The sequence below is a fragment of the Fukomys damarensis genome, unplaced genomic scaffold (genome assembly GCF_012274545.1).
Source record: "Fukomys damarensis isolate Sample0158 unplaced genomic scaffold, DMR_v1.0_HiC HiC_scaffold_15, whole genome shotgun sequence".
Lineage (NCBI taxonomy): Eukaryota > Metazoa > Chordata > Mammalia > Rodentia > Bathyergidae > Fukomys > Fukomys damarensis.
The window spans coordinates 29,927,865-29,940,222 of record NW_022900927.1 but is presented as its reverse complement, the minus strand read 5'-3'; the positions used below and the strand labels follow the sequence as shown (position 1 = coordinate 29,940,222).

The 12,358-nt window shown below is 40.0% G+C and overlaps 1 protein-coding gene across 3 annotated transcripts in view; it reads right to left on the bottom strand.

Moving 5' to 3' along the window:
• The window catches only part of Tbc1d30 (TBC1 domain family member 30), an 89,521-nt gene that overhangs the window by 28,332 nt on the left and 48,831 nt on the right, over positions 1-12,358 (bottom strand). For 2 of the 3 annotated variants that reach the window (XM_033763759.1, XM_033763760.1), the window contains exons 3-6: positions 9,300-9,361; positions 8,771-8,836; positions 6,908-7,033; positions 4,693-4,878 (exon numbers count right to left, since the gene is read on the bottom strand). In XM_033763759.1, the coding sequence (XP_033619650.1) occupies positions 4,693-4,878; positions 6,908-7,033; positions 8,771-8,836; positions 9,300-9,361 (440 nt within the window). Of the gene's footprint in view, positions 1-4,692; positions 4,879-6,907; positions 7,034-8,770; positions 8,837-9,299; positions 9,362-10,795; positions 10,857-12,358 lie in introns of those variants that run through there. The other variant, XM_010613707.3, reaches the window with a different exon arrangement.

Genomic DNA, 12,358 nt, shown 5'->3' with positions numbered 1-12,358 from the left:
CCAAACAGAAAAGAATAACCAAAAGAGGCAGTCACTGAACAGGCACCAGTGACATACTTTTGAGGCACACCACTCCACCGTCCTATAAAGGGATAGATCTCCAAATGGCAAATCAGATAACTCATCTCATAAAAGGCTACAACACCTATTTAATACCACCCTCCACTATCTCCCTGTCAATATCTCAGACTGTTGGAAGTTTATGTCTGTTTACCCCCACTCATTCACTCCAATTCCCATCCCCCTAGATTTTAACCTGTCTGTCTCAAATACTGGCAATTTATCCATGGTTCTGGGACCCTTCACTACGGGTCTCCCGTTCCCTACATAAACCTCTAACCTGACATGCACGAGGCAAAATGACAACATCACTTGCCTTACTTGCTCCCTCTTTATCTCAGAAAAGTATCTGATCTGCCTGTCCAAGGGCCCATACTTCATATGCAGTCAGGAGACATTCCAATGCCTCAATTGACCTGAAATTTTCTGTTGCACAGCAATTCTCAGCCCTTCCTTGACCATCTATACAGAATCCCAAATGTTTGAAAGGATCCTCCCACTGTCAAAGGTCAACAAGAGGGCAGCCCCCCTCCTGGCCCCCTTCTTGATGGAAGCAGGGTCCTCACTGGCATGGCAAGGGGTATAGCAGGCATTTCTACATCCACACATTTCTATCAGGCTGTGTCCATAGAGATTTTGAAAAACATGGATAAAATAAGCCAGTCCTTAAATACTGTACAAGGTCAAATAAATTCTCTAGCAGCAGTTGTGTTACAAAACAGAAGGGCCTTTGATATGCTGACAGGGACCCAAGGGGGAACATGCCAGGTGCTAGGTAAAGAATGCTGTTATTTTGTTAACCAGTCAGGGATTGTTAAAGCAAAGGTTAAAGAATTACAGTAGCACATCAAAGAGCAAAAGAGATGATGGAATTCTTGGGGAATAGACAAAAGCTATTCCTGGCTTCCCCAAAGTATGCCTTGGCTACTTCCCTTGTTGGGCCCACTGGCTTGTATATGTCTTTTAATCATGATGGGGCCCTGTCTGCTTCACTGTTTGCAAATTTTCTTGCAGGAATGCATGAGGGCATTTACCAACCAGACTGTCATGGAACTCATGACAGGGTATTGGCCACTGCGGCAGAGGGAAGAAGACCCCCTCTATTGCCGCCCCCATCAGATCCAGGTTTAGCTCCCATCTTCACTCCTTTGTCAGCTTGAAGCAGCTCCAGAAGAAGAGACCTTCAACCCAATAACCATAAAACAAAAGCCTGGAATGTTAGATTTCTCTCACCTTATGATGGCCGCTACATAAAAAGAATAGCCTTCCCCTCCCATGTTTCTCACCTAAAAATATGGCTTCTCCCACTAAAGGACCTTCTTCTTCTTCGCATCATGCCTCTTTTCCTGCCAAGAGAGTAACCTGATACGCACTACCTCCTGGTGACCAGTGATGACACAAGCCCCTTCAAGCAATGTCACAAACTCCCCCAATCCCTAGCCCCTACATCACTCAATCCCACCCCAGCTGCCTCTTTTCCTGCCAAGAGAGTAACCTGATACGCACTACCTCCTGGTGACCAGTGATGACACAAGCCCCTTCAAGCAATGTCACAAACTCCCCCAATCCCTAGCCCCTACATCACTCAATCCCACCCCAGCTACTATAAACCCCACCCCAGTCCTATAAGAAGTGCTCCCTGCTGGGCGTGGTGGTGCATGCCTGTAATCCCAGCACTCAGGAGGCTGAGGCAGGAGGATCACTGTGAGTTCGAGACCAACCTGGGCTACACAGTGAGTTCCAGGTCAGTCTTAACTACATAGTGAGACCCTGTCTCAAAAAAAAAGTGCTCCCTGTCTTGGCCATATTGCTCTCTCTCCTTTGTTAGTAGACATCCTGGCAGATGGTCTCTACAATAAAGGATTGTAGAGGTTCTAGGGAGGAAAAAAAAAAAAAAGAGCCAAATCACAGGCTAGGGGTGTGGCTCAATGGTAGAGCACTTGCCTAGCATGCATGAAGCCCTACGGTGAATTACCAGCATCTCAAAGAAAAAAGAAAATCACAGCTGGCTCTATATGTTGGTGGAGAAGTAGCTGTCTCACATTTTCTCATTTTCAGGATACTACAAAAGTATCTTTCTTAAAAATGTTATCTTCTAGCCCTGCCAAAGACCCAGTTTTTCTTCCTCATTCGTGACTCATAAGTTCTACTTCTAGCTCGTTTTGTTTGCAAGGGCAGGCTCCTGAGAAGGCCTTTCTGAGGCCTTTGCTCAAGAGGTGATCAGACCTTAGCCTGTTATGTTAGGATAGGGTGTACCTGGTCCATGTAACAACACTTGGAATAAGGAGTTCGGCAATAGGAAAAGAAGGACATTCAGCCCATGTGGAAGGAGGAGGTCCCATGTGGGACAGAGCAGATTCTCAGTAGAGTTCCCCGGTAGGAACCTAGTGCTCCACAGATCAGGAGAGAAGGGATTTATAGGACCACAAAGGCAAACATAAAGGTAATGGCCTGTGGATTATGTAGTACCAAGAAAAATACCGTTTTATTAAGAAATTACAAGTCCCTCAGAACTACATGAAAGCAAGAAAAATAATATTTCTTCAATTACGATAGCAATTAAAATTCTCAGTCTAAAGTCATCTCAAAGTCTAGCATTAAGACAGAGCCAGCTTGCTCTCTCTACCCACTACTGAATTTCAAAAGCCAAATCTTACGTTTAAAAATAATAAGGATACATAATGAGAGCTTCAAATGTTTAACAAGTAACAAAACATTTACTAAGGGAAAACAATAAATGCAGAGAAATAGGAACACAGACCCCCACAATAATTTCCTCAGCACCAGCAGCCTCCTTTGCATATTAAAATTCTAACCATAAGGTTGATACATTGCTAAATGGTGATGATGTACAGTATCTCAATACATGGCGCTTTTTTTCTTGGAGGCAGAAATAAAGAATATTCAGTTTCCCAGCTTTATCTATCTTTTTCTGTGAATTTTTAGTTTCTCAAGCATCACTGAGTCCTTTCATGATTTGATTGGCACATACACCCTTTTCCCCAAATTTCCCCATCCTACCTAACCTGAATCACTCATTTCAGCTTTTCAACAGTTCCTATTTTAAAGTCATAAAAATGACACCTAGAAAAAAAAAAAAAAAGACTAATGCTGATAGACTGAATAAACAAAATTGCTTCTTAATTTAAAATATTTTAAAGTCACATAGTTGATTCATCACTGCCCCTCTCTCACCCCAACCCCAATTTTGTGAACAAGTAGTTTCAAAGCTGTTTCCTTAAATACATGAATGGGAAGAGTGAGAGGGTGAATACCAATTTAGATCATGTCCAACTGGATTTATTTTTAAATTTATTGTGATCTATAAAACCAGGAATATTTATTTTCCATTATCACATTGGTTGGTGGTTGAGAATACCACTGAAATATTCACTATACTCAGAGTGGGTCTTGAACACAGACAGCAAGAATTCACCTCATACGTCACAAACACTGTAATTAACACTAGCTTAAAGGTGCAAACATGAATTGGCAACCCAAATTGCCCCAAGCAAATAAGGCCATCTTTCAATGGAAAGGCTTTGTTTCTCATAAAGATTATTTTTGGTGACTCACTGACTCACCTTCAGACCTACAAGTTTACATGCTAGTGTTTCATCTTAAAGTGGTTCCAAAACTGTTTTTTATTAATAAAGGTCTGAGACACCACACATTAAAAGATGTATGTCACCTCCATAACCTTTCTCCACGCAAACATCTTCTATAGCCACCCTCAGACCTCTTCCTCTATACCTTTCCAAAAATATGAAAGAGTAAAGCAACAAAATAAAGACAATCCAACAAGGATTAAACGTAACCAGTGTTAAGAGGCAGGTTCAAAAATGACCCCCAGTGATCCTTACCTCTTGGTAGTCACATCCTTGTATAGCAGGCCCTCCCCTTCGAGTATAAACTAGACTTGGTGATCATTTCCAATGAACAGAATATAAAAAAATCATGGATGTCACTTCTGACACTTGGCTACAAATCTGTAACCAACTCTTCTGCCCTGTTTTCTCCCTTTAACTCTCCTACTTACTCTGAGAGATTCTAGCCACCAAGTTGTAAGGTAGAAGGGCTGATGCAGCAAAGATCTGAAATAAGCCTCCAGCCAATAGGCAGTAAAAAAAATTTGAGATTCTCAGTTCAACCACCCGTGAGGAGTTAATTAAGCTTGGCCAATAACCACATGAAAAAAAAATCAGCAAACGCTCTCACCCCCAATCGAAATTTTTGAATACAAATTATTTTTAATGCCACAGTGAGGTGACCATAAGCAGGCTAAGCTGCACCCAGATATCTGACTTAAACAAACTACGCAGTACTACATGCTTGCTGTTTTAAGCAGCTAAGTTGTTACTCCAAAAAAGGATAATACAATTAATATTTAATATGTTTTAAAAAGCAACGACTTATAAGTGAGACTAAAAACATAATTATTCTCCTCACAGTTGACAGTCACATGATTCTGTCATTTGACATGGGTTTGACTTGGGAGAGATGCTATTATGAGCAATTACAAAGGCGTGGAAAACACATTGGAAAGGGGAGAGGCATATGGGTAGAAAACTATGGTTCCTGTTTTTCACTCTAAGACATTTTCAGTTACCTCCAGCAGAGCCAGCTACTCACTTTCAGTGCATCCCCTTCATTGCCCTCCATCACTTCCAGAATTAGTGCGGCCAGGATGTTAAAGCCTTGGCAGTATCCAACATTCTTGTTCCACCGGGCATAGGCCAGCAGCACCCGCTTCAACACAACCCTGTCCTGCTCAGCTTCCTGGCCGCAGTAAGAACTACAGCCTGTCCGATGAAGGTCCTAAAAAGAAAAGGAAGCAATTGTTTAAAAAAACTCTTAATACTCCCTCCAAAAAAACAATACTTCCTGTTATTTGTCTACTCATTTAATACAATTAAAATTATCGACATGACTTTTAGTAACCATTTTTTAACCTTTTACTCTATTTACTTTTTTTTTCAGCACTGGAAATTGAACATAGGGGGCCTTGTGTATGCAATATCTCCAGCCTGGATTTTAGCTCTTAAAATGTGTATGTAACTTATACACATGGGCCAAGTATATTTTAATTTTTAATTATCTTTTCCCTCTGTTTTCTTTTCACATCATATAAATCTTTCAGCTTTAAGTTTTCTTTTTCCTAATGTTCTTAAAATGCTGAAAGATTCTTGCAAAAAGTTCATTCAGGTTATATTTTCTGCTTAAGAATGTTTCCAGAACACATAATTCATATAAAATGACAGTATGTTTTATTCATATATGTACATAAGTCATTTCAACAAACATAGGATAGATGTTAATATGATTCTTTTCTACAAAATATGATATATATACCTTTGTTTGTTTGTTTTTTTGAGACAGGATCTTGCTATGTAGTTCAGGCTGGCCTTGAACTCACTATGTAGCCCACGCTGGCCTCAAACTTGTAGCCATCTCCTGCCTCAGCCTCCCAAATGCTGGGATTACATGTGTACAATGCCTGGCTCAAAAAAATGGTATATCAGCTATTAAAACTCTAAATATTAAGGAGTAAAATCAAAATAGCAAAAAATTTATCTGCACTATTAAGAAGCTGAAAAAACAGTTTATCCAAATTGTTTTATAAATTTATGTAAGAACAGAAACATTTGCTGTGCTTTAATATGTAATGAGGGCAATATCTATAACTTAATTACTGAGCAGAGTATGATTTTCAGGAGTTGAAGTCATTTTACTGACATAGCATTCACCTCAATGAGCAGAGATCCTCTTAATAATATGATTATTATAAATGTTCAGTGCTTTAATTCACAAGTAGAAAGAAAATATTTCAGATATGAAATACTTTCTCTGTAAAACCTATTCCGAAATTCCAAATGAACAACTGAAATGTGGGTAATGCAAAGGCTTTAAGAATGCATTGAGAAGTGCCATACTTTCTTTAGCACTTTTCAGAAACAGACCAAGTTAGACTGGAAAGTCGCTCGTTTTAGTACTTCCTTCTTTAGAAAGTATATTCAAATATGCAAACATTAGCCATCTTGTGGCAGCCAAAATTTAGATGAGACAATCTTCCTTTTAAAATCTTAGCATCACACTGTAATGCACTCATGAAATAAAAAACCATGTGCTAAAACCTTATGTAAGAGGATTATTCTGTAATCAAATGAAATCTGCATCGTTGGCTTTTAGCATCAGGCTCTAAGCAAGTGTAATAATCCAGGTAGGCACAGCACAGCTGCCTCCACAGCTACAACTCTCAATCACCTGGTTCAAAGTAGATCCAGGACCCGGGATTTGGCTCAGTGGTTCTGCCGCCTGCCTTGCAAGCGCAAGGGCCCAAGTTCAAGCCCCTGTACCAAATAAATAAATAAATAATAAAGTAGATCCATTGGGTAACCTAACTATATAAATCAACAACAGTTAAAAAGTTATCAAAGACCCTAATAAGAGCCAAATGATTCTAAAATGGAACATACATAACTTCTCAATGGCTAATTATAATGTAAAAATACAGTTGACAACACTGAGCCAAGCTGTGTGGAAAAAAGGAGGGGGGGGATTTAAATCTCTATGGTGTGAGGAAGATAAATAATCTGAATATAAGTGGAAGAATTTTCTTCTTACTGGCAATAATTAAAGTTATGAACACAAGGAATACTCAAGGTTTTCCATTTTTTAAAGCTATTAACTAATGAAATGAAGTGGCAGAAAACACAGATATTCAGACAAAAACAGAGAGATCATTTGATCCTCTGTCTTGGAATCATTTGGCTCTTAAGAGGCAGAGGTGGTGGTGGTGGTTGCTGTTGCTGTTGTTAGAATAAAAGGCCAATGTCAGGGGCATTACCTTTACTATCTGAATCCCCATGGAATCATCATCAGGATTACTCCTCTCATTGAAAGTGAAGCGCATGGTTTTGTCCCAGTCAATGGCTATACTGTGCAAATAATGATCTGCCAAAGTCAACCAAACCTAAAACATTACATAAAGATTGCTAAAGTACAATATGTACTTCACTTTTATTGGAAAATAGTTATTGCACCCAACAAGAAAATAGAACTGTTCCTAGACCACAAATAGCTTGTATATAGAGATCTATAAGAGCCTCTTCAAAATTTTTACTATACTGAATTGTACCCTTTAGGGCTTTTCATCAATTCTTTCATAAATATTTGTTGAGTTTGTATTGTGTGCCAAGGAACAACCCAACATTATGAATACTACTGAGAATAAACTAACATTTTTTCAAATTTTATTTCAGCTTACTGAAATTTTATTTTAGTTGTTTTCTTCTTGGCTTTGAATTGCTCTCTGTTTGAGCAAGGGCCACCTGGTCACTCATGAGGAATGGGCCTTCTGACATCACGCAGGCCTCTGCTGTTAAATCATTCCTCCCTCACACACACATAAAATTGACAGATGGACTCCCATGATGAATAACTTTTAAAAAAAGTCACTGGATATTTTTACAATTTATCTTACCCAGTAAATCGGTTTGTAGAAAATGTATTTCATAATGCCATCTTTATTTTTAGGATCCTTCAATATTTGAATTCTAGAGCATTAAAACTAGATTTATAAATTAATATCCTAAGAATATATTTCAAGTTTTAGTATTTGAACAAAATTTGGCAGAAACAGCATTGATATCTTTCTATGTCATTAATATCTCTAACCAGACCTCTAAGCCTCAAAATGTATTTCCAAATGCACACTTAATTCCTTCAATTTCAACATCTAATAGACATCTCAAGCTCAACAGGTGATCTAAAACCATCATGTAACTCACCACCACCCCAGCTATACATCAATGTCTATATCCAAACACACACCCCTGCTCTTCTCAGCCCTCTGAACAGTAACTCTGCCTTTCTAGCCACTCAGGACAAAATGTTGATGCTATCCTTGACATCCCTCTTACACCTGACATTCAGCCCATCAGGAATTCATGTCAGCTCAACTTTCAAAATATATCTAGAATCTGATCCCCTCCATCTGTACCACCACAACGCTGATCCATCTCACCTAAACTACTGTAAGTCTCCTACTGCTCTCCCTCCTTCTGTCTTGGTCTCCTATTCTCAAGTCAGCAGCAGCCCAACTCCTACGATAGCCAAGGGCCTACATGACCTAACCCGCCACACTGCTTCCATAACCCTCTCTATTGCTTTTTCCTGTTGCTCTCTGTGCTCCACTCCCTGCCCCCACTATCACTATCACCTGCTTCAGCTTCACCATTCCTGAGATGCTCCCACGTGAACGCATCTGCACTGTTTCCCCTGCCTAGTCTGTCTTCTCCCAGGTAGCTGCATGGCTGACTTCTCACCTTTTTCAGCGCCCTACTCATATGTCACTTTGCTATTTAAAATTCCACCTCCTTACCCTATTCTCCCACACTTGCCTTATTCCTTTCTACGTTTTATTTTCATCCATAGCATTTATCACCATCTGACATACTTTATATTTTATTCATTGTAAGCTACCTGAGGACAAAACTTCTATCTGCTTTTGTTTCCACTGCTGCATTCCTAGCACCTAGTACAATACCTGGCACAGGGTGAATGAATCAATAAATGCTCAGTGTATGCAACAGTGACGAAGAGACAAAAATCAAATTACTAAACCTAGAATATACTTTTGACATTCCAGACACCTTAAAGAAGGACACATGTAATCCTTTCCTACTGTAGCCCTATGAAACCACCTTACCTTTCTTCTCCATTCCTTTGGTATCCCTGTTGATAGTCTGGCAACTGCCTTGAGAGCATCATACCACTGAGAACAAAGAAAAACTATCAGAGAATATTGACCTGGATACTTTTCAAACTTTTCTCTATCTTGATATCCATGGAATATGATAAAATTAGTACAGCAACTAGGAAAATTAAACCTTCTTCCAGCCAGAAGTTATCAGTCTAGGGGATGTGACTGCCCCACACTGTACCCCTTAAGGACCCTAAAAATATAGTTCAAAAACCAAAACATGTATAAGAAGTTCAGAATAACAGAAATTTAGTTATTTAAATGTTTCCACATTTGTATAATTTATGGAAAATACAAAATTTTTCATAGCAAGTATAAACCTAGGTTACTTGCTGTTTCAAGTTATTTTATCCGAAAATGAAAAGCAAAAAAATGACATCTTATGCATATCAAAGTTAATATTTTTATTTTAAAGATATATCTCAGTGTACTCTGCTTTTTCACCAGAATAAGTGTATTCCAAGCCAAAAGTTACCTGCTGAAAACCATTTTGACCTAACGACGGCTCAAGAGTGAACTTCAATTTTGTATCAACTCCTAAAAGAAAATACATAAGTAGTTATTTATGGAAACGATAAAAAATTATATCAAATAACAAAAGTAAACGCTTAATTCTACTGAACTGTCACATTTAAAATATGTATTTTTACTAAATTTTGATCAATTGTGTTAAAATGAAAAGTACCTTCTTTTTAAAATAAGTATCTTCATTATTAAAACAGAAAATAGTCTTCGTTAATAGGATGAGGCTTAACACACTGAATGACAGTTTCCAGAGTCAGTGATCGCCATTCAACTTTGGTTCTTAAGACACCAAAAACTATTTAACCTGCCTCAACCTCAACTCTTTTATCTTTAAAATGAAGATAAAAATGTCTATCAGAGGATTGGTATGCTAATTAATTGTAAATCTCCTAGCATGGTGTTATTAGCATTTATGAAACATATGAACAATTCTTAACAGAGTTTTCCTAGGATACTTGCATGGACTAAGACTATTAAGGAAACCTCAGTGGAGTATCAAAAGCTGTAAAATAGTATTATGGGACTGTGGATATAGTTTAGCATTACAGTGCTTACCTAGCATGCAGAAGGCCCTGGATTTGATACCCAGCACAACCAAGAAAGGAAGGAAGGGAGAAAGGGAGGGAGGAAGGGAAGAAAAAAGCAGAGCGGAGGGAGGAGATAATGGAATGATCCATTATAACAATTCTATTTGGGTATTTTCATATAATTTTCAATTCTGTCTTTATACACTTATTGAAGACAAAACAGTGTGTTTGTGTTAAATTACAAACTACAAGCTAAAAATACAAAAATTCAGGCTGGAGATTTAGCTCCGTGGTTCTGGCGCCTGCCTTGCAAGCACAAGGACCCGAGTTCAATCTCCAATACCAAAAAAAAAAACAAAAAACAAAAACAAAAATACAAAAATTCTAATCCCAAGTAATCCATAAGTTTAGATAAACTTCTTTGATTAGAATCCAAAATCTACAGAAGTAAATGGGAAAGTATATGAACACTTAATACTTACATAGGCCTTTATTCAGAATTCCATACTAGAATTATGTGCTATTATTGAAGTGAAATTATGACAATTCTTACCCCTGCTTAAATCCTCTAAAAGTTGTAATCAAATCTGAAAGTGCTATATATTCTTTTTCTTCAACTTCGAAAATCAATGACATTTTAAGTTTCTTGTAAAAGACTTATTGCTTTCAAGTTTCAACATTGCCAACAACATTCAGTTTTACAAATTGTAAAAATCAAATAATATGCTATTTTGCCCCTAAGGTATTGATTGCAGGTTGGGTATATTGAAAATTTCTCCACAACTCCCAATGCTTAGGAACAATCTTCATATTTCATATAGTAATAATATGCAATTATCATACTGTCATTATTATTACAAAGTAGACTGGTCTTTTTAAAGACAAATATATGGAGTCAAGTAACCAGAAAGAGATGTACCTGATTTGCCCAACCCCGTGATAGTATTTAGATGCTCTTCTTGGAGCCCTGGAAGACAGTGAATACCTGCATTGGGTCCTAGATTTCTAAAGTCAAGGGATGACAGTGAATCAGTCAGTCAACGCCTTGATTTTTCTTTTCAAAACTCCCTGGTCAAAACCATACCATTCCTGATAGATGACTTTCTTCTCTGATGGAATATTAAGTACCCCACCGTTTCTCATCTCTGTGGGATACTTTAAATGCAGTCCTGCCCCTAGAAGGATACAGTAACCCCTAAAAAGCCTCCCACTCCAGGGTGCTATTTAAATGACTGAGAAACAGATGGTCCTGTGGGTGCTGTCCAGGATCGAGGTGCTGAATTGGGAGAGTATAATCCAAACGTTTGCTTTACTGAAACAAAAACCAAGAAATCCCGGCTCCCGCCGACTTATTTCTGCCATCCAAAAGGGCTGGGCGGAATCCGCTGGGTTTCCTGTATGTTTGACCAAATATGCTCCTTTGACTTCTGAGGCTGGGGCACCTGTTCAGCCTCAGGTTTGCCTGCTGAAACTCAGCTGGGGTTAGTTAGCCAAACAAAACCACAACTATTTTCTCAGGATTGAAAACGAGCCAGAGGATTTAGATGGAAGTGATCATTCGCAGCCTGCATGCAAAGCTTACATCAGGTCATTTTCACCCCTTTTCTTCTAACTGAATAAGGGAGGGGAGAAGGCTTATGTTTCATCTGATAATCACCACTGTTCCTGATTCAGAAATACAGAACACTGTTAACGTGGGAAGGAGATTTTTTTAAGGAGTGGGGGTGGGAATAAAACAGTGAATAAATACTACAGTCTCTGCAACTAGACACTTCCTTGGGGAGAAAAACAAAGAAACCACGAGGTTCGGAAAGCAGAGACGGGGACTTGGTGCCTGGGCCGATTCTTCCGCAGCTGGGTAACAGTGGGTCCCAGAAGACGCTGGAGTGCCCAAAGCGGAGACGAGGAACCCAGCTGGGACCACCAGCGAGAGGTGGGTGCCCAGCACGGGTTCGAATACAGCTGGCTCCCCAGACGGCCACCTCTTGCAGAGACTTCTGTGCCCAGGAGGCAGGGCCAGGCACTACACCCCCGGGGAAGGATGTAAAGTGGTGGAGCCGCCCGGGAGTTCCGCAGCCCGGAGAAGCAGGGATGTGTAAACACGGGCTGGTGGTGGAAAGGGCCTATCCTGTCTCGGCCAGGCACGCTCCCGGACCCGACCCACAGCGCGGGTCTCCAGCCTGCTCCCCAGCCCAAGCACAGATCGGAGGCTCAGGGAGCTGACCTGGCACTCGCTTCCCAGGGACTCTCAGGAAAACGCGTAGAGTCAGTCAGTCGACTGTTCTCAGTCGCCGCTTACCCCTCCGACCTCCGGTGTCAAACCTGTGCCTTTCTCCGCGCCACACACCCTTCTCAAGGGCTGGCTTCCTAGAAGCCGGAGCACAATAAATGGCGCGACCTCCGAGGGCTAGGGCAGCCGCCCGCACTTTCCCCATCCCGCGCGCAGAGGGTTCCGCGGAAGACAGCAGCCGGCGCCCCGCGC